The sequence below is a fragment of the Globicephala melas genome, chromosome 3 (assembly GCF_963455315.2).
Source record: "Globicephala melas chromosome 3, mGloMel1.2, whole genome shotgun sequence".
NCBI lineage: Eukaryota > Metazoa > Chordata > Mammalia > Artiodactyla > Delphinidae > Globicephala > Globicephala melas.
The window spans coordinates 13,967,935-13,991,228 of NC_083316.1; the positions used below are offsets into that span (position 1 = coordinate 13,967,935).

Below are 23,294 nucleotides of genomic sequence, written 5' to 3' on the forward strand. Positions count from 1 at the left end.
ACGCACGGCAGCGAAGACCCAACGCAGCCAAAAATAAATAAACAAAATAAATAAATGTATTTAAAAAAAAAGAGTACATTATATACCAGGTTATGGTTTTTTTCGTGGATTTTTAAAGACATCACTTTGTTTCCTTTGTGAGCCTTCACCTCATGATGCCCACTTTGATGTTAGTCGAGCGCCGAACCATCCCTCTTTCAGTCATACAAGGGTATTCTTAAGGCAGAATTTAAACAAATAAATAACTACAAAATTTCACTTTACTGGAATACTGACCCTTACATTTTCTTCACTTTTCCACTTCTCATATGCACAGCTGGTGATGTGAATTCTGATCCTCTCGTCACCTGCCCCACCTCTTTTCTCTTCCAGGTGAGAAGAGAGCCTTTACTTCAGGATGGGGGATGGCAAATGAAAAGGGGACTCATTTGCCTGTGGCCGCACAAGGAACCCAGAGCCCTGCGGACGTTTGCTGCACCCTCCCACCTACAAGCCTCTCACCCCTACTCTTCGTCTCCTCACCCCAGGGTTCTCGGAGCCCGGCCTTCGGGAATGTTCCTGCAGAGTTCCGGGACTTGGGGCTGCCCTTCTCTTCCCCCACTACAGCACGCTGCTCAGGCTCCAAAATGAGGTCTGAGAGGAAATCCCCAAGGAAAACACCCCCATCTTCCCCCGCCCCCATCCTCACACATTACGACTCTTACGCGTGCACACGGCCCAATATTACAGCAAGACATGAACCATTTCCTAGAACGAGTCCTGATTTTATCCTCGCCCTCACTTCGACTGTATTTTTCTTTATGTTCCCACTCTTGCAGATTACTATGATCAATCCTGTCACTAAACTATGGTTTCAGAGATGCATCCTGGCGGCCTGGTCACCTCTCCCACCTGCCCTCCGTTAGCCATAACATGAAAAGGATGTTCCCTACCTTTCACTGAAGCTTCTCCACAACTGTGCACCTGCAATAGGAGAAGTAAATGTGAAATGTTAATGGAGGTATTTTCCTCTTGAGGCATTTCTCAACTTAGAAATATTCTGAGCTGTTTAAAATGGACCGCTTGGATCTTAAAAAACTCTAGAAACGATCAGTTCATACAGCGTATACTTCTGCTACCATAACTCATTCAGGCAAGTTGTCCACAAATATCCATTGAGATTCTACTATATGCAAAACACTTGGATAGGAAGCATGGAAGACGGAGCACCATATAACACATGGTCCTGCCTCAGGGACTGTACCGTCCAATGGGGCAGACCGAACCCGCACTCAAGCAAATCTGAACCGAGGTAGGTGGTGCAGGAACTCTACAAGAAACATAAGCCGTGGGAGTTCAGGGAGGAGAGAAAATGTGGCTGGTCAAGAAAGCAGCAATAACAGAGGTGGTATTTGAGGGGAACTCTGAAATGGTACTGACAAAGGAGAACTGAAACAACTGCTATTTGAGAAAGGAGATTTTTATCTATTCATTCTTTAGGTGTTTTGAGCTTATATCTATGCTCAAAGGAAATCAACGTTTATATATACACACACACATACACCTAGATCCCATCTGCTTTCTTAATTCTCCAATGACTTTCTTCCCTGGACTCTGCCTTGACACTATACTCCCCGCTACCAGCTTTAATGAAGTTCAAGAAAAGAAACGGCCAAGAGGTGGTTTCTGCTTTTTCCATCGAACAAATGCCAAAGATGTTGTCCCTTTTGTTCTTCAGCGTCCCCTAGTAAAGATGCGTGTGATAAATTCTTCTTAAAATTCAGCCACAGGAAAAAGTTTCTCCAAACTGCTTGCATCCTTTTATCAGATTATTAGAACTGTGCAAGTGACCTGCTTTTGCTTTCTGCCTAGATGAACAGACAGAGAAGATGCAGTGTATACATATATTACAATGAAATACTATTCGGCCATAAAAAAAGAATGAAATCTTGTCATCTGTGGCAACATGGGTGGACCTGAGGGTATTAGGCTAAGTGAAATAAGTCAGACAGAGAAAAACAAATACTGTATGATTTCACTTATATGTGGAATCTAAAAAAGCAAGTGAAGGAACAAAACAGAAACAGACTCATAGATACAGAGAACAAACTGATAGTTGCCAGAGGGGAGGGGGTGGGGAGATAGACAAAAACAGGTGAAGGGGATTAAGAGGTATGAACTCCCAGCTATCAAATAAATACGTCATGAGGATGTAATGCATACATACAGAATCTAATTAATAATATTGTAACAACTTTATATGGTGACAGATGGTAACTGGTCTTTCTGCAGTGATCACTTCACAATGTATAAAATACTGAGTCACTATGTGGTACACCTGAAATCTGAATAATATTGTGTTAATTATAACAAAAGCATTGGAAACATGAGTACAGTTGCTGGCTAAGGGGGCGAGGACGTTATAACGGTGAGGACAGCAGCGCCTCAAGAGCTGAACGTAGACCAGGGCGGGGCAGCACAGGGCTGAGGACGGTGCAGTGTAAGAGGCTGAGCAGGGGCGCGCTTGAACTGGGGTCACAGAGCTGGTGCAATGGGAGTGAGGGGCCGGGGTGGGGCTGGACAGGAGGAAGCACCGAGGACTGACTGCCAGCCTTGCAGGGGCTGGAGACAGAACTTGTGAAGGCTAAGGTCAAAGGCGCAGGGATGGTCTCGGGGACCGAAGCCGGGCTTCACACGAGCCATCAGGGCACAAGCGGGAATGACAGAGCATGGCGTGGGCACAAAGGCCTACAGTTCACAGGCCACGAATGCAGGTGGGTCCACGTTCAACTGCGACCGGAAGGCGGCATCAAATGGATAGTGTAGATTTGGCAGGAGGAGAGGCATAAAGGGACAGCAGTTGGCGACGCCTCCACAGGTGGCGTGCAGGAACCTGCTGAGCCCTCCTCCACTGCCCAGCACAGTCGTTGAAGAGCATCTCAAAGACAGCGGGGTGCGGAAATTACTGGTTCTTTGGCAAAGAGACAGAAGGAGAAGGGGGTCGAGAAAAACTGAAGGCCGCAGGAGGAGTTTCCCACACCGCAGAAGCATCCCCAGAGCCCAGAGGAAGGGGTTAATTCTGGGGAGCACACAGTCAAGGGCACAACAGCGAGGCCGTGAGAGAGAAATCCATCACAGCCGAGGGCGTCCACACTGGTGACTCAGAAACCAGAGACAGGGGGTCCCTGGGTTTCGCAACGATTAAGTCCCAAGAAGGTGTCGCCACACTTCTGCTCACCTATTTCGTATTAAGTACCTAAGACGGTATTAAAGATATGATGGAGGGAGAGGAGAGGTACAATTAAATCTTAACAAGAGAGTCTTAATCCCTTCATCCAAAAATGCTGCGGGAGGCGGGGAAGCTGGCGGAGAGGCGAGGGGCCAGATGACCTGGGGGTCCTTTCCTCACTGCTCCTGCCGTAGGGCCAGGGTAGCTCATGAGAGCCCGGCGGTTCTGGATGAAGCCATGGAGCTACCATCCCCGCATCTGGATCCAACTTGAAGCCGATTCTGCGCCTCCCAGAGACCAGGTCATCACTGCAGGGCCCTGGGCTGAAGGGCCTGCAAAGCCAGGCTCTGCCGACCACGCATGGGGCTCAATGGGCCTTTGTCCTAAAAGACTCGACTGCAGAGGACGACGCAGGCTCCAGCGCGGCCTCGGCCACAGACTGGGAGCGCTGGGAGAGCGCGGCCAGGAGTCCTGCTTCTCCTTGTTTCCTCATGCAGTAGAAACACTGCATTCAGAGCAATGTCCCCCGGTGAGAACCTGGACAGAAAGATTGGCCTGTGACAAACGCCTGCCCTACAGGCTGGAGCGTGAGAGGTGGACTCGGGCAGAGAGGCACCGGTGAGAGGAAGGCGCTCCACATGGGCCGACTGATGGGTGAACAGACCCATGCTGTTCCGGTCGCGGATCGGAGCTGGAGAGAGGGGCCCGTTACTGACTGAGGTGCTTTTGTTTCACGCTCTTGTCTGACCCTTAGACAACCCTGCGGTATAAGGAGGATTTGCCATTTCACAGGATAAAGAGGTTCGGATTATGTAGGAGGCTGAATAACGGCCCCCAAAGGTATCGGGTCTTAATCCCCGAAACCTGCAACATGTTACTTTATATGGAAAATGGGATTTACCAAACGTGACGAAGTTATGGGCTATGAAATGGGGACACTGCCCTGGATTATCCAGGTGAGGCCCAAATGGAATCACAAGTGTCCTTGCAAGAGGAAGGCAGAGGGAGGCTTGACACAGGCAGAGAAGGAGGCACAGACTGGAGAGATGCCCTAGAAGCCAAGGATACCAGCAACCGGCAGAAGCTGGGATGCTCAAGGAATCCGGGAGCGTGGCCCTGCCCACACCTTCGTTTCGGCCCCGTGATACTGATTATGGACTGTAAGAGAAGACACTTCTGTTGTATTGAGGCACCAGGCTTGTGGTAATTTGTCACTGCAGCCACAGGAAACCAATGCGGTCTTTGACGGGGCCTCTCCACAGCTGAGAAGTGGAGCCGACTAGCTCTAGAAGACTGGTATTCTTCCCACCCTACCACCCGAATTTTTTAAAGGACTGAATCTTTGCAGTGGAGAGCTTTCCTGCAACTTAATATGAAAGTTGCATGTTTGCAAGAACGTCAAGCTGGTGAGGCAATGCAGGGAATGGTCCTCATGAGAGTCAGAGAAGGACAGTCACGACGTCTTTCCACTTCATCCTCCCCCCCCCCATTTTTCCGCTCCTTAAAACTTGTGCCCAGACTGGGACCAAATTTGTACACCACTGAAAACATCGAGATGCTCAGCTTGCTTTGTGAGGTCCCTTGCCCTACTGAGCTAGAATGACTGCAGGTAAAATAGGTTAAGTGGCTATTTCTTCTAAGATTCCTCTGAGGGAGCTCCTAGAGGGTGAAAATGTTACCAAGTCTATTTGAGAGAAACAGGTTCTCCTCTTATCAGTTATGAATCAAGGCAGAAACACAGGTATCGCCATGCGTTGATCTCACCAACCCCAGCACAAAGCCCTACAGCTCGGAGATGTCCCACCTCTAGGCAGAATTAACACATCTGGCGTAAACAGAAAGTAGCAGGCCAGGTGCCTGTTAGGGTTAGAAGGCAGAGAGTTAGGTGTCTGTTCTCTGAAACAGGAAAGAGGTGGGTGGGAGGAGGAGGGGAGGGAGAGAAGGAAGAATGTGTACAGGAATATGAACTAAACCTACAGATTCAAGAAAAGCAATGTCCGGACAAAACCCACCTGTTCACCTTCCCAGAACAGTGAATGGAGGGAACACCTTCAAACCTTGAAACACACCCATGGAGAACAATCTTTCTAAATGGCTTACACATGAGTTAGTTTAAGAACCATAAAGACTTAAAATATAAACCAGATTTAAAGCGCACCACAGAACACTCTGATGGTACACCCATAACAGACGATGGTACATCCGTAACAGCCTATAGCCCTGGTCCCAGGGTCAGTGTTAGGGAGGAAAGGGTGCCTCCCACAAGCAGCTTCAGTATCCCCGCCAGGGCTCGGGCCCTGGACAGCTCTTACGTGCGTCCACCTATATGGAGCCCTACCAAAATCATCCCTCCATCTGGGGCTACTTTTAGTGGAATCAACCGCTTCCCTGTAACCCCCTCTTAGCTATTTTTGATCAAATCAATCTTATTTCATTTAATTTCATGGAGCTCAATTATTCCAAGCAGGGATTTTTGTCTATCTACAAAAACTAGCTCAAACCCTGGTAGAAGGAAACTCCTCCAAGTATGGAAAAGCCTGGCTCAGATTAATGATACAGTTATATTACTCAGAAAACCTGAAGTACATTTTTTTAAATAATTCAAGTTCTCACTTGAATTTTTTGAAAAATTTGGTGTTGAAAACGAATTTATTTTTCAATTCATTTTTAAAAATGAATTTAACCGTTACTTGTTTCTAAGCCCTGAACTTATTGTTTTTCTCCACAGAGGCAGAGAAAAAATTTATATAAACTAGCCCATTTTCCGATGGCCCAGTTTCATCACGTGGGATGTAATAAATATTTAACTGTTATCCTCACTGCAGCCTACTTGAATACCAAAATGGTATTTAAAATAACGGCACTTAGAGCCAAAAGAGAAACCAACACACACAAACCTTTTGCCCAGCAGCAGTAGCTATGACTATGGACAACGTCAGTTAAATAAATAATAAATAGTAAATAAATTTAATAAATTTAAAAATAATATTTAACAAACATTCAAAATAGAAAAGTCAGTGCCATACCCTAACCTGTACCCTAAACCATACCCGTTCCCTAAGCCTAACCCTAACCCTTACCCGAAGCTTTACCCTAACCCGTACCCTAATCCTAACCCGTACACTAACACTAACCTGTACCCTAACACGTACGCTAACCCTAAACTGTTGTCGTACCCTAACCTGTACCCTAAACCGTACCCGTTCCCTAAGCCTAACCCTAAGCCTAACCCTAACCCTTACCTGAAGCCTTACCCTAACCCGTCCCCTAATCCTAACCCGTACACTAACACTAACCCGTACCCTAACACGTACGCTAACCCTAAACCGTTGTCGTACCCTAAACTGTACCCTAAACCGTACCCGTTCCCTATATAATCTGTTATTTTGCTCCATTTCAAAGACTGCTCAGTTAATCTGCCTATACAAAGGTCAAACATTCAGGGTCTAGAAAATTAAATACCATAAAAATGAATGTTGAGTTTTCTTACCTCTTGTTCTAGACAAAACCATATCCTTTATTATTTGCATAATAACACGTCCAAGGATCATGACAGAAATCAGGTGATACACTCTCCATGGAGTCAGTGCAAGGAACCTATCACAGCAAAAACAGACAAATCATTATTTCAACTTGAGGACTGTACCTTTTTTTAAAAACTAGGTTTACTTTCTGCCACAGAAACAAAAAATACATTCAATAATGATTTCACTTGTCAAAAGCACCCTCAACGTGACCACATGAAAGCTACTTAATAGCATCAAAGTCAGGGAAGTAAGAGCACTGGAGCCATGTGGACTTTTGTGCCAGCCTTTCTGCTCTAACCTCCAATCTGGGCAGAAGATTTGCTATTTGGGGTATGGCCCAAATATCACTCTGCTAACAGATGGAACAGAACTGACCTGGAGCAGAATCATGATGGGCTAAAATTAAAAAGGCAGAGCAGCAGGGTTTTTTCACGCACAAGAGAAGCTGGAGTAGATGCCCTTTACTTGCTGTCCTCTGTCTTACGGTTTTCTCTTATGCCACATCCACTTCTTTAAATCCTACCCCCCACCCCACCAATCTCTTAAAAACAGCAGTTACTAGGGATCCAATTTGCTAGCCCTTTCTAAGATCACTGCCCTTTTGTCTATCTGCCCACCTCGTCTCCAGAGGAAAACAAAGAATTCTTTATCACGAACAGCACACAGACCCTACAGTACTTTTTGTCTTGTTTTGTTTTTGATGGGGTTTATAAAGGAATGCAATGGCAAGGAAGTCACAAGGAGCTCTGAGCCTTCATATAGAGGCTGAAGCCCATTCTACGGAAGTTAGTTGGCTAAGCTACCAATTAATATTGACTTTGGTGTAATCATAACTCAGAAAAATCAATTTAACAGAAATGTCATTTAATACTAGCTGTAAGGCAGTGTGGGATGTATAAAGAAGCAAAGAACACATGAATACTGCCTTCTAGGAACTTACTTCCTCATCAGAGAGATGAACACAGGCTGCACTAACAAAAGTCCAAGGCAATGAGTCTTGGTGCCATAGCAAGACACGAGCAAAGAGCAAAGAGAAACAAAGGAGGAGAAATGATTAGCTCCAAATCAGGGAAGATTTATAAAAAGTGGCATTGAACTTGGTCTGGGAGGATGGATGCAATTCAGAGGAAAACAGAAGCTGTTCCAATTGGAGGACACAACATGAGCGGAAGATAAGAGCCAGGCAAGGGTGAGGTGTGCCTGGGGCGTGCAAGTGGTCTGGGATGGCCCCTGCGGAAGCAGAGGGATAAACAACAAGAGAGTTGGGAGACTGGCAGAGAGAAGAAATTGAGGTGCCAGGCTGGGGGCAGACTATGGCAAGCCCTGAAGGATATGTAGGGAGTTCAGTCGTCACTACTGACAACAGAGAGAAAGCCAAAGGCATAGAGTAGGTAAATGAAATGATGAGTGGTTTAGGAAAAGGCCTGGGGGCAGCAGAGAGGATGAGGTGGAGTAGGGAGGAAGCACGGAGGCCAGGACGTCTGCTAGAAGGTTATGCAATGTGCTTGATGAGAAATGGTCAACGTGAGATGCTGGTGAAGTTGTGGGTAAAACCTCTCCCAGGGGCTTCCCTGGTGGCGCAGCGGTTGAGAGTCCGCCTGCTGATGCAGGGGACACGGGTTCGTGTCCCGGTCCGGGAAGATCCCACATGCCACAGAGCGGCTGGGCCCGTGAGCCATGGCCGCTGAGCCTGCGCGTCCGGAGCCTGTGCTCCGCAACGGGCGAGGCCACAACAGTGAGAGGCCCGCGTATCACCAAAAAAAAAAAAAAAACCTCTCCCAAAATGTGGACAACCCAATTTCCATGTCTGGTTGTAATGTTACCTGTGCGTGTGACCTGGGCCAGAGTGGGCAGAATAGGTCAGTGCTTCTTTAATATTGGTCTGCAACTGCCAGCAGCTTGGCTGCCTGGAAAGCTTGTTAAAATACAGATTCCCAGACCCCAGGGTCTTCCCCCGCTGGATCCTCCTAAACAGGCGGTCTAATTACTAGTGTTTACAGTCAATAAACATTTATTTATGGGGGCCTACACTGCGCCAGGCACTGTGCTACCAGAAAGGAATAAATGGTGCACAATATATGCAGAGGAAGGAGCAGACCTAAAAGACAACCCACGATGCCAACATCCACATCTTCAGTAACGATAACTGGTTCCTCCACTATGGGTCTAACGCTTGCTCTATTTTTGAGCTCTTATGTTTGTTTTAACCCGAGTTGTTTCTTGGTATTTATTTTCTTTTTGGCTTACCTCCTCACTGTCAGTTTATGATTAATGATTGCGCTTGTCTGTGTGCCAGCCTCTCTGTTTTCCCCACCTCACACTGAAGTGGCAGTTTTCAAAATTTTTGATAGTGATCCACCATAAGAAATCCATTTACCTCTAAATACAAACAGATGAAACCGAAGTTTCAAAAATAATGTTTATCCTTACAAATGTGTGATGCCTTCTGATACTTTCCTCCAATTCCACTATATTTTTAAATGCTGACTCTGGCTCACTAAAGTGACTCCACAAGTGAGCTGTAACTCACAGTGTGACTCCCATTGCATTGGAGGGAATCTGCAACTGTTAGATTCGTATGTTTCATTAGACTAGCCTTCTTGGCAGAGTCAGGCAAAACCCTAGGAGAGAAAGTTCCCTCAAGTCTAAAGGTCTTCTGAGCTAGCCAGGAAGCCATTTAAGTATCTTTTAAAAACCAGAGAAATGCAAAACCAACTGAAGCAATGAAGGTCATTAGTTATTCTTTTAGTGGAAATTACAATCTTCCAGGAATAGAAAAATTATGGAATGACAGGACTTTGACCCACCGCCCTGGCTGCCAGAAACCCTCCTTTAGAGGACGTTGCCATAGCAACTCCCAAGAGCACTGGGGATGCGCACCCCACCACCCCACCCCACCCCCGTGTTCCCTGGGCCAGGGTATAGTTGGCATCTTGCCCAAGGGTCTCATTGGTCATTAAGAATCCTCAACCACACGAGAAAGCAAACCCAACAACTACTTGGGATGGTAATGCCATACCTGTATGGGACTGCATGTCTCCTTGGTAGATGAGCATCTTTGCAGCCCAAGAATTAAGCACAGACATGTCTGAGAAACTAAGTCCTAATAGTAATAATCTGTACTTAGAAAAACCTGCACGTATTTGGTGTTTTAATTATTTTTTACTGCCTACGGTAATTCGTCTCATGGCTCCAATTTAAAATATGTAGTATAATTTAGAGTTGTGATTTGAAATTTAAATCTTAGGAACATCTATGAGTTTATTTATTTTACAGGAACTGCCTAATATTGGGAGATCTTGGTTGTTAGACAAAGTCATTTTTTAAAAAACTTCTATTTTGGTAACTTTCGAATGTATACAAAAAGAGAGACCAAAGTATAATAAACCCAGCCTCAACAGTTCTCCGTTCATGGCCAATCTTGTTTCTTCTATATTCCCACCCACCAAGCTCCCCTCACCACATACACACCCCAATTATCTGAAGCAAATATCAAGCATCATATAATTTTTTTTTTTTTTTTTTTTTTTTTTTGCGGTACGTGGGCCTCTCACTGTTGTGGCCTCTCCCGTTGCGGAGCACAGGCTCTGGGCGCGCAGGCCCAGTGGCCATGGCTCACGGGCCCAGCTGCTCCACGGCATGTGGGATCCTCCTGGACCGGGGCACGAACCCGTGTCCCCTGCATCGGCAGGCAGACTCTCAACCACTGCGCCACCAGGGAAGCCCCAAGCATCATATAATTTAACTTGTAAATGTTGTCATTTATCTTCAAAAACAAAAAAGCACTTTTTAACCTAACAACAATACCACTATCACACCTAATAAAATTGCTTTACTTTCTTAATGTCATCAGATACCTGTCAGCATTCACATTTGCCCAGTCATCCTTTACACACATGTACACACGTGACACACACACACACACACACACACAGAGTAAAAGACTGAAACAGAATCTGAAAAAGTCATACATTGAAATGGATAGAGGTGAGTTTTAAGTTTCCTGTAATTTATAGGTCTCCTGCCCGCCCCCCATCTCTCTATCTCTCTTGCTCTTTCTCCTTTATTTATTTATCTATTTTTGCTGAAAATTTCTGTGGAAGAAACAGACTCGTTTTGTCCAGTAAAGTTTTCCAGAGTCTGAGAATCACTCCCTGTATCCTTGTGGTTTAGTTTAACATTTTCCTTTACCCCTTCTGCAGACTGGAAAAGTTGACAGTTGCATCTAGAGTCTTGACCAGATTTAGGTTCAGTTTTTTTTCCTATAGAGCTACATGATAGGTGGAGGTGCGTGTTCCCATCAGGAGGCGCATACTGTCTGGTGTCTCTATTTTTGTGACATTAGCAGCCATTCATGATGACTGCCTGGCATTGATTCCTCAGGGACTACCCAGGGGTAGGAGCCCTTCATTCTTGCTACGGGTTTTTGCTGGGTCACATCTATAAAGAGAAACTCCCCTTCATCGATGTTTGATGACCGGAAGAGACGGATCTCACGGGAAAGGCAGGATCAACGCTTGATTCTTTCTCTTTATTTACCAGCCCTCAAGATAATGAGACAGTTCCTTAGTATCCCCTAAAGGCAACAAAGTTGGTTTGGGTCATTACTTTTTTTTTTTTTAGTGTTATTGTGCTCCAGCCCGCTGCAGTCTCATCCCACTGACCATCAAGTGGCCCATCTTGGCTGGTGGAAGCTTAATCAGGTTGGGTCCTGAGTCTCTTAGTATAACCTTAGTAACCTTTGATAATAAAGTACTTTAAAGGGACAGGGAAAATACAAAATTTACAAATGCAGTTTAAAATGTTGAAGGGAGTATAGTGAAACTTTTTAATAAAACCAGTCATTCACCAAAGACTCTCTTGAAAATGCTTGTTAAAGTTTGATCGATTTATAAACAAAATAGTAAGTTATGTTAGCTAAAATTGAAAGCTCAAAGAAAAACAAGGGTTTCAACCTTAATCAAAATTTATTTTTTAAAAGGTAGTTGAATGGAATTGTTTCAAACCAATCTTTCTTTTATATGAAAACTGTCTCATAGGACATCACAAAAAAAAATCCCTGTCTGCGGGCCGTAAGCAATTCTGATGCTGGCGCTCTGTGGTACCACTCAGAGAAAGACTACACTTTCATGCAAACCATGATTCCCTCAGTGAGAATCACCCATCTCTACTGAAGTACATCTCATATCGGGGAGCTCAGCATGTCTTCGGCATCCAGTTTCCTACTGTATCCTTTTATTACTGGGGGAAGGCGAAATTCCCTTTTCATTCCATAACCAGTGATTATCAGACACCGGGCTAGCAGCAGGGACACACTGATGACTAAATCCCTGCGAAGCCGGGAAGCAGACAAGTGAACAACTATGTTTTAACCCAAGTATCAATACTTTCCAAAAGGGTGTGGGAGCAGGAAAGAGGGCCGATAACTGCATAAGGAAGGCAGAGTGAGCTCTCGAAAGAAGGCAGGTGTTTAAGCTTTGCCTCCCTAGAGCAGTCAGACTTTGCCAGGTGGAAAGGGCCAAAGGCATTCCAGGTCGGGAACACGGTAAGCACAGAGAACAGCAAGAGTGCAGAGGCTAAAACAGAAGAGTGAGAAAGTGCCCTTAAGGCTGGCTTCCCTTGACCCAGCGGCGCTAGTTCTGCCCTCCAGACCACATTGCAGTGAATAAAACCGCTGATGTCTAGTGAGTGCGAGCACGGTTCTAGACATCATTTAATGTATTCCCTCATTTCATCCTTATAACAATCCCATGAGGAAGGTACTCCATTTTGCAGATGAGCAGGGAGGGGTTAAGAAACTTGCCCAAGGCCCCAAGATCAGGGGAGGCAGGGCCAGGATCCAGACAGGATCCAGGAATCCAGACAGCTTGGCTCTAAGCCAGCTCTCTCACCACTCTGCTAAATACCTCCCAGACACAAGCTCCTGCCTCTTCCACCTCCCGTTATCACATGAAAATAGCTGGAAGGGCTGTCACCAATTTTCAAGAGTATGTCTGCTCAGGGTGTGATGAACTGACTGAAGAGATGCCAGGAGCACTCCTCAAAGACACCAGCCACCAGCACCAAGACTGCAGAAAGCGAGGATTATGTTCACACCTCTTTAGGACACACATCCCTGGTCCCTTCACCTCTTCCTCAGGCGTCCCATCCCTCCTCTGGCCAGGCTCCAGGTGTGACTCCTTTCAGACCAAATGCTCCCACCGGGCATCTGGTCCCTACAGATGGGGGGAACCAGGAGGGGCCTTGAATCCATTTGTTCTGGATTCCATAGCTCTACCTATACAGTCTTGTTTTTTTTTTTTTTTTAATTAATAGGCTGTATTTTTTAGAGCAGTTTTAGGTTTACAGAAAAATTGAGTAGATTGTGCAGAGACTTCCCATATATCTCCTCCCCCATCCTCCCATCCCACCTACAGTGTCTCCTAGTACGAACATCTTGCTTCAGTGTTATAACATCTTGCATTTGTTATAACTGATGAACCAATGTTGATATGTTATTAACCAAGTCCACAGATCACAGTAGGGCTCACTCTTTGTGTAATACATTCTACGGGTTTTGACAAATGCATAATGTCACGCATCCATCATTATAGTATCATACAGAGTATTTTCACTGCCCTAAAAGTCCCTGTGTTCCACATATTCATGCCTCCCTCTCTCCCCATAAACTCTGCTGACCACTGATCATTTTACTGTATCTACTAGTTTGTCTTTTCCAGAATGTCATGTAGTTGGAATCATACAGTATGTAGCCTTTTCAGACTGGCTCCTTTCACTAAGTATTTACTTAAGTTCCTCTGTCTTTTCATGGTTTGATAGCTCATTTCTTTTTATTATCAAATAATATCCCGTCATATGATGTACCACCATTTATCCATTCACCTCGTGAAGGACATCTTGGCTGCTTCCAATTTTGGGCAATTATAAATAAAACTGCTCTAAAAATGTGCGTGCAGGATTTTGTGTGGTCATTAGGTTTTCAACTGATTAACTCATTTGGGCGCAGCCTTTTTTTTTTTTTTTTTTTTTTTTTAACAGCTCTATCAGCATACTGGCTTATTTTGAATTTACAGGCAGCTAAAACCCTCAAGGATTCTATTTTCCTGATGCAACTTTTGAATCTCAGTATGTCCTATTACACTGGTTCTTGTTTGACATGGTCCGTCATTCAAACCCACAGCCCTTAATGGTGTCATCAATCACATTTGTTCTCCTGTCCGGCATCATGACATCCACACATTTGAGATCTGCGTGTCATCTGTCCTCGTCTACACTGCTGGAGGTGGATGGAGATCGATCGGTACTGGAGCCCTGTGACTCCCACAGTGATCTATTATTAATTTTATATTATTTTTATATAATTTTATATTATTATTTAATCTATTTAATTAAATAATCTATTTATTTAATCTATTATTTAATTTAGATTAATCTATTATTTAATTTATTAAATGATCTATTTATTTAATCTATTATTTAATTTATTAATCAGCACTTTATGAATATGACAGGCCATCCAGTTTGCCGCTACATTCCATCCACGTTACTCCATCCTGCCCACAAAGACATAATAAGAGATTTTCTTAAACGCCTGTTGAAACCTGCCGCATTCCTAATCTCTGAGTGCCTGTAAGTGCTGATCTGCTTGGCGGAAGCTGAGAATTACTCTGAGATATAGAATAGCTCTCAGGAGAAGAACCAAACACCATTAGGACCTGCCCATCACATCCCATGGCACAGCCTGATCCAAGCCCCAGGGTGACCTTGCCGATCTGCCCTTCACAGAATTCACAGAAACACGTGGTGACCCCCTCACCCACGGGGGGAATTTTGAAGCAAAAATGGCTGCACACAGGTGGCCAGAGGATTCCTGAATGCTGCAGAACCATTATTCAGAGACGGGTTGTGGTCACACTGCACGATGCCCATGAGGTCATGGGAAGCAGAATGATGAAGTACAGACTTTGAAGAGGGGCGGCTGTGGACAGGCATCTTTCTCACTCAGGGGGGCTACGTAATTTTCCAGGTCCGGTGCAAGGTGAAAATGCAGAGACCTCGCTGGGGATGCAGAAGTCAACTTCCCCTCCCCACCAGACTGCAGGCCCAACCCACAACAAACAGGAGTTCCCCACAGTATTGCAGCCTCGACTCTAGGGCGTGTCTGGGACCTGGATCCGGGGCGGGGCGGGGGGTGGGGTGGGGTGAGGCCCCTGCCTGCTCGCCACTCTGCTCACCGAGGCGCTGCTGGCGGGGGGGGGGGGGGGGGGGGGGGGGGGGGGGGGGGGGGGATGGTGATCTGTGCCTGAGGAGGACCCTTCTCATACTCAGGCCCCAGCGAGGGGCGGGCGGTCACAGTGGAACACAAGCCTCCCCCTACCGATGCAACCTGGCCACGGCCCTGGGCGGAGGACTCAGGGCAGTCATGTAGGGTGGGGTGGAGAGGGGGAGGGTGGGCAGGGCTGGCGCCCAGAAGCCCATCCCGGGAGGAGGCCTCACACGTGAGCTGAGGCCCCACGCTCCCAGCGTGTGTGTCAGCATCCTGTTGAGCTTCACTGACAAAACACACATTCAACAATGGAAGCACTAAGAACTACAAGACGGCGGCCTCAGAGCATTAATCCCCAAGTGCAGGGCCTTCTGAGCACCAGGGTCTGTGCGACTGCGTAGCTCACATGTCCATTTAGCCAGCCCTATAAAGGCCTTTTTTCTCCTTAAAATCACTTTTAGTTCAATAAAAAGGCCATGGACACTTGCTTTTCTCCCAGTTAGACTAGGGACCTGCGCCCGCATCAGCAGATCCTGGAAGTGGGCACATTCAGAAGCACTACGAACTCCTAAGCTTCCGGCTTTTGTAAATATCTTTCTGCAGCTAGATGGGCTTTTTATAACCAATTAAATTAAAATACCATTTTAAATTAAAATATCATTTCTGTTTACTAAGACAGTTACATGTACTTCTTTTAGCTGATGTAAGATAACATTTATCTGACAAGGGGTAATCAAGACTTTGGAAACCAAGACAGGTAAACATTATGTAGGACAACTATAATATACACATACATATCGTGGTAGGTAAACATTACGTATGACAATTATATGCTATATATAAATATATAAAATTATATACAAGTTTCATACACATATAAAACCATATGTATGTAAGAATACCCATTTGTCCTATAAATACATACTGTATGGTCTAGCTGCTACTGGGAAGGTAAAGTGCTGCAACTCACTATGTGCACACTTTCTTTTAGCAAGTTGTGTCCAATTCTATATCCCAGTGGGATGACTGCTTTAAAAAATACCACATTGGGACTTCCCCGGTGGCACAGTGGTTAAGAATCCATCTGCCAATGCAGGGGACGTGGGTTCGATCCCTGGTCTGGGAAGATCCCACATGCCGTGGAGCAACTAAGCCCATGCGCCACAACTACTGAGCCCACGTACTGCAACTACTGAAGCTTGCTCGCCTAGAGCCCGTGATCCACAACAAGAGAAGCCACCGCAGTGAGAAGCCCGCACACGGCAACGAATAGTAGCCCCCGCACGCCACAACTAGAGAAAGCCCGCGCAGCAACAAAGACCCAGCGCGGCCAAAAATAAAAAAAAAAAAACCACATTACCCAGCAGCTGACTCATGTTTAGCTTGTGATAATTACAGTCCACGGATGATTTCTAGCCATGCTTGTATAGCGTCATTTCTGATTCATTTTTATATTGGATACATTTGTCTATTTGCTTTTTTCTTCCTGTTTTTTCTTTCTTCTATGCTTTCTTCTCTCGTTCTCTGGTTCGGTTCCATCATTTTGAATTTTAATCTAGTTTTCAAGTCACCAACAGCCAGAGCCCACTTGGTATTGTTGGGATGGTTTATGCCACTAGTCTCTACTCTGCTACCTGGGCCAGCTAAGGAATAAGACCCAATTGTATGCTCAGAGCCAAGGCAGGGTATAAGGAAAACAGGTAGGGATCCAGAGAAAATCTAAACAACTGTAAGGGTAGACCCTCGACTAATTGTAAAAGAAAAAAAGAACAGAGGAGCCCCCAAATGATGCCCATTTTGGAATGGGCTGTGATTTTAAGCAGAAAATTTTTCCAACAAATTATGGGCTTTGGGGGCTTCCCTGGTGGAGCAGTGGTTGGGAGTCTGCCTGCCAATGCAGGGGACACGGGTTCGTGCCCTGGTCCGGGAGGATCCCACATGCCGCGGAGCACCTAGGTCCGTGCGCCACAACTGCTGAGCCTGTGCTCTAGAGCCCGCGTGCCACAACTACTGAAGCCCATGTGCCTAGAGCCCATGCTCCGCAACAAAAGAAGCCACTGTAATAAGCCCGTGCACCGCAATGAAGAATAGCCCCCACTCACCACAACTAGAGAAAAGCCCGTGCGCAGCAACGAAGACCCAATGTAGCCAAAAACAATAAATAAATAAAATAAAATAAATAAATTTAAAAACAATTATGGGCTTTGACTAACATCAAACCAGTCTGCATTCGCTGCCCATAAGCCACGGACAGGAGAGCTAGACACCCACTCCACGAAGATGCTTCACAAGGAAACTAAATTACACTCAGGTCACCCATCGTCTCAGCTTTCTGTGCACGAATCATTCAAGGCCACGGCTTTTCCTGGTCCCTTACTGGTTTCAGGATGCCAGGTGTGCGTGGGGCTTGGGGTTGAAGGAAGGAAGCCCCGGGATGGGCTATGTGGACAATTTACACGATGGAGAAGGAGACGAAAGCACTAGAGTGATGTTCTGTGGACCTCCGCTCCACGGCGAACTATAAATCTCTAAAAAACTTTTTTTCGACTAGTTGTGTATCTATTTGATACACGAGGAAAGCCCAACTAAATCTTCCACTACTTCATGATAAGTTTTGCAAGGCCAAATTAAATGGCTCGACAGGATAAACTTCTTGTAAAAGCAAAGAAAGGGATAGTTCACAAAAACAAACAGAGCAACTTCTCTGGTAAGGGATGAAAAGGACATCCCATGGGATGTTTAGCTAATCCCATGTGTAAAAAGCTAACCCTCATTTCTGGGTAAAGCATAACCCACTTTGTACTATGAAATGAAGGCTGTCAGCAGCTAAAACACACATTTTTGTCTTCAGAGAAAGGAAGTCTACGGACAAAAGCACTAGAACCCTCCATAGTTCTCATGCAGGAATTAATCTGTAGTGTTTGCTTTGTAGCTCTTTCAAAAGAGAGATCTAAAAAGGAGGTTTAGTTCTCCTTTACTGAAATATATAGAACCAATGACTCTGCCTAGATAGAGTCCTTCGTGTACATTGGCTTTATTTAATGTTATGGTGGCTCTAATCACAAAAGAAGGACCTCATATGATTTATCCAACATTGTTCAAAGTCCAGATCACATCTTTCTGGAAAATAATTCCGTCCTCTTCTCAAGTGTTAGGCATACTGGCAGCCATCTTCCTTAATATCGCAAAATTCTGAATCTTCTCTGAAGTTGGCTTCAATTTTTCCTGGTCTTTTATCCAGATCCTGCAAAAATACTGTCTGAAGACACGATGTGAAACTAAACTATACACCACTAAGGGGGAAAAGAAGCTGGCAAATAAGCTATGACCCTCTGAATTGTAAAATGCATCCCAATTTCAAACCTGTGTAAACGTGAAGGTATGTCAAGGAGAAGGGGGATATATTTCTTAGGAATCAACAAAATATACGATTTTAAATAACTGAGAAAAAAGAGGGTAATCATGCAATGGAGCAAAATAATGACTCGATTCATTGCAAATCAGAGACTAAGTCAAACTCGAAGGCGTTTCTTTTTTTTCACCAGAGAAGTACTTCTTTAGTTGTGATGACCAGAAAAGTGAATTAGAAGCAAGAGAGGTGAGAAGCATGAAGAAAAATAAACAGGCGAGCTTCTTTACAGAGGGAGGTGAGAAATTCTGGAAGCCACCCATAGGCAGGGAGGCGTCACACTGCAGCAACCAGAAAGGGTCCGAGTCGGGCTGGCTCCAGTAGAAACCGGTGGCGATAATCCAGTGAATTCAGGGAACGTGCCCAGCTCAGCAAGGCACGCTGGACAAGCCACAAGACAGTGGGGAGGAGCAGCGGGGAGTTTGCGTTCTTGAGCCCGGAGAGTGGGAGGGGCGAGGGCGCAGCTGGAGTGGAACCAAGTCCATCTGAGGTCAAGGCAAGGCGAAATCAGGCTTGCTTTACCCCAGCTCTGCAATGGAATTAAGAGAAAAGCCACAGGCAAATCAAGTCAGGAGCACCGGGCCATGCGGTGGGCTCTTTAGCGCCACCTAGTGTATAATGTCTGCCCATCCACCTTGCCTCACACCTGTCCCAGGTGGTCACCGCAGCTCAGTAGAAGCTGACTTCCAAGCAGGGTTGGGTGAGTCAACCTCTGCTGCCCCTTCCGGCTGAGTTACCAGTAAGTTAAATACTAACTCCAAGATTCCGTCACAGAAAGGAGCTAGAAGAAGAAAGAAGAGATCTGATCAAAGTCACGCATTGCAGTGGAGCACAGGAGGGTAAGAGGGATGACGGCGGGGTGGCAGTGTACAGAAAACGGACAGTGAAACCCAGACGCACAGAGGGGGAAAAAGAAATAAATACGAGGTCAAGCAGCTGTTGTCATGGCAGCCCGGTTGGTTTACATGGGTTTGTATGCAAATGGCAATGAGATATATACTGTGTGTCTGCCCAGTGGCACCTGCAGAGTTTGAGTTTTGGCCCCAAACACACAGCTGTTAAGAAACACCTCCATCCTCCTCTCTACGCCTCAGTATTTTCATCTGTAAAGTGGACAGTGGCTAGATAAGTCCTTCCCCAAACTGACTGACCATCACATTACTCAGGACACTTTTTCAAAATACAGATTCCTGGGCTCCATTCTGGACCTGGGAGAGACGAATCCTTTGGGTGAGGCACAGAAATCTACGTGTTAATAGCTAGGTTTGCAAACACTGAGCTACAATGATATCCCCAGGCTTTTCCCATCCAAACATTCTCTGAGTCCATGAACCGTAAACCTAGAAGCAATACCTCACAACTGATCCAAATCCAAGCTGAACTTGGGGCCTCTTCCTTCATAAATAAATAAATGCATACACTGGGTACAAGACACAGTGGCAGGGGTTAAAGAGGCTTCTAAGAAGATTAGCTCTTGGGTAGGGGGTACGGGGGCCAGACATACAGTAATGAATTCAATGAACCATTATGGGCATGCCTGAGAAAGAAAGAAGCTGAGGCGTAATGAGGATTTACCATTTGCTAGATATTTTCACATCGACCTCGCAATTTTTGTTGAAGTATAATTGATTTACAACAGTGTTAGTTTCAGGTGTTAATTTCAGGTGTGCAGCAAAATGATTCAGTTACATTTTTTTTTCAGATTATTTTCCACTATAGGTTATTAAAAGATACTGAATATAGTTCCCTGTGTTATACGGTAAATCCTTGTTGCTTATCTGTCTTGTGTATAGTAGTTTGTACCTGTTAATCCCATACCCTCTTTTTTTTTTTTTTTTTTTGCGGTACGCAGGCCTCTCACTGTTGTGGCCTCTCCCATTGCAGAGTACAGGCTCCGGACGCGCAGGCTCAGCGGCCATGGCTCACGGGCCCAGCTGCTCCGTGGCATGTGGGATCTTCCCAGACCAGGGCACGAACCCGTGCCCCCTGCATCGGCAGGCGGACTCTCAACCACTGCGCCACCAGGGAAGCCCCTAATCCCATACTCTTAATTTATCCCTCCCTCCCACTTCCTTTCCTCTTTGATAACCATAAGTTTGTTTTCTACATCTTCATCTCATTTAATGCTCCTGCACCGCCCGATGAAGTTAATATGTGGAAATTATACACTCATAAATAGACTAGGTTAGAGCAATTTGTCTAAAACCGTCCAGCCTCTAATTGAAAGAGTTGGGTCTTCTTGACTCCAAGTCCATTTCCCTATTTACACACCATGTATGGAGTCCCTTGGCATCTCACTTTAACCAACCAATCTGAAGCACCAGAATGTTCTAGACAGCAGGGTTGAAAGAGCAATTGTCATATGGGCTCCTGCCTTTTAAATGCCCATTCAGCTGTGGTCACCCACTCATCAGCTCACATCCACATTCCGTTCAAGACCCCATTCCAATGCACCTGACCCTGTCCAGGGTCCCCCAAAAGGAATTCAGCCACTGTGCAGTTCCAAGACTGGCAGCGTTGCCACAGCTGTCGATGATCTTCTTGTGCCTCCAGCTCCTTCACTGTGAAAACCCAAGGATGCAAGCAACTGGACTTCAGCCCCGCTGCTTCCACGTGGCCCCCACCCCACCTCGGCTCTGCCCTGCTGGTTGGCCTGGTCCAGCCCATCCCTACCCTCCTCCCCCTCTTCATGGGAAGCCTGGCCAGGGCTCTACCTCCCCAGTTCCAGCCAATCCCTTTCCAGGTGAAAGAACCCCGATCACACTCTAATACACATTGTCCAAGATCACGGGCACATAGATATGGGCCTCCTGGAAGGACCGTTCCCTGTCAAGATGCTAGGCTCGGCAACAAGATTCGCACAGCCCAGACCCTCTCCCTCCCAGGCTGAGGCCACGATGTGCCAGAACTAGGACTGAGGCTTCTACACCCCTTGAGCCAAGGGTCTGGACTGAACTGACCACCACAAGGTCCACTTCTACGTCAAGGTGAACGAGCCTGCAGCTGGCCCGGTCAGCCCCGCAGAGCTGAGGACCATCCTGTCTCTCCTAAACTCCCTGCTAGAAAATGAGACATTCTCTCAGGCTGCCAAAGAGACCAAGGCTGAAATAGCTGAACAAACGGTAAGAAACTGTGTGGATTAGAACAAACAGGTGACTTCAGATCCGAGAGACCACAGTATCCTGCTTGACACCTTGTCCGGCATACTTAGGATTGGACAGTAAGTTATACACTCACCACTAAATCCAAACGAACACACAATGCAGAGAAGCAGCTATCTAATTTGTTTCAAATGTCCAAAACATCAAGACTGAGCACTGAGTTAGTAATTCTGCCATCCTGGGAGGGCCACTTATCGGAAGGCCAAGATCAAGTGTCCTTTATCAGTGTACCAAAGCCGTGCGGGTCAGCAGGGCTGACCCAGGGTCACCCCGTTTATGAACACAGCCTCCCTAAGACACAGGCAAGCAGCCTCCCCACACAAACATTCCCTTACTATCAGGAAAGCCATATCCAGTAGCCGTCCCAGGAAGAACATCACCTACGTTTCTTACTGGATGCCAAAATGTTCCCCCAAACCCACATAACACCCAGAACGGGATGTGGACTCTTGTCATCACAGTTTCCACAGATACATTCAGGGGGCAGAACAGTGATGACACACGTGGGCGTCTGTCCCTACAAAAGGCAACAGCAGGAAGGGGTCAGTCAAAGCTGGAGATTACAATCCTACTTGGTGTGGCTGCCTGACCAACGCAGGGTGGGAAATGTTTTCAAAACTCGAGTAAAAATAAAAAGGGTGTGTGCAGGTCCACTGGATGTCCTTCTAGTCGCTGGCATAGGATGGGGGATGTAGGCCATCACTCCCAGTGCACAGGGAGCCACGACCCCTGGAAACTCCACCTCCAAACCGGAGGCGCAGGAGAAAGCACAGCAAATATCTGGGCACCAGTATTCTGACTCAGGAAGGCCCACTCTGGGCCCACGTGCCAATGGCCACTGTCCAGCTGGATTGTGATTGGCAGTGCCACCTCAAGGCCCAAGACTTGTTGTGTCATCCGGGTCGGAAAACCCTTTCTGGTTCTTTCCTATGGGTCCAATCAAAAGAGAAAACAGAAGTGGAGACAGAAATACAGAGAGAGAGACAGAGATGCCTGTGCATCCACGCGCAAGGCATGAGAGAGAACCGGTAGCTGCCTCGTGGACCCCAGTCCTCGAAATTCCCCAGACTGTGCTTCTGGAACATTCCAAACCAAGAGTAAACTTGAGATGAGAATGAATCTCCTTTGATGGCTGTCAATTCTTCAGGGTCCCCCGACTCCAAGCCCAGGACCTCCAGTACCCCTGGGCAGGGTTTGAGGAGCAAACCGAGCAGAGCCTCTCCCACCCACTCAGATGGAGGGCGCGTGTGAACACACGGGCAGGAGCGAGCTCCCCCTATAACGAAACCACCCTGTCCGGTGGATTAGTGGAACCTGGCCCTGGAAGTGCAAGGCAATTCGCAAATCAGGCTTCCAGCACCTAAGAAGTGATTTTTATTTAAAGTAATATTTTAATGTCTTCTTTTACAATTTGTGATTTTAAAACTAACTTTCAGTATATAGCACACACAAGTAGTAATATAAAATTTAATGGAACATTTTTAAGTGGGAAACTGTGATTCGGAAAAAGAACCACGGGGCAAGGGCTCTGGCCCGAATGAGTTCACAGCCGGGGTGCCACAGACGTGAGGCAGCTCGCTCCACAATTCTTGCTGTTTCTGACAAATGAGGAAACTGAAGCTCAGAAGATTAAGTCCTTTAACTGGGCTCATCTTGCTAGAAGCTAGTTCACCTCTAGTTCACCCCTCCTCCTTAACCCCCCACCCCGCCACACACACACACA

General features: G+C 46.2%; 1 protein-coding gene across 1 annotated transcript in view; it reads right to left on the bottom strand.

Annotated features, from left to right (window-relative positions):
• The window catches only part of RETREG1 (reticulophagy regulator 1), a 131,625-nt gene that overhangs the window by 91,988 nt on the left and 16,343 nt on the right, over positions 1 to 23,294 (bottom strand). Inside the window, exons 2-3 of the mRNA XM_030856597.2 lie at positions 6,699 to 6,805; positions 933 to 963 (exon numbers count right to left, since the gene is read on the bottom strand). Coding sequence (XP_030712457.2) covers positions 933 to 963; positions 6,699 to 6,805 — 138 coding nt within the window. The remainder of the gene's footprint in view (positions 1 to 932; positions 964 to 6,698; positions 6,806 to 23,294) is intronic.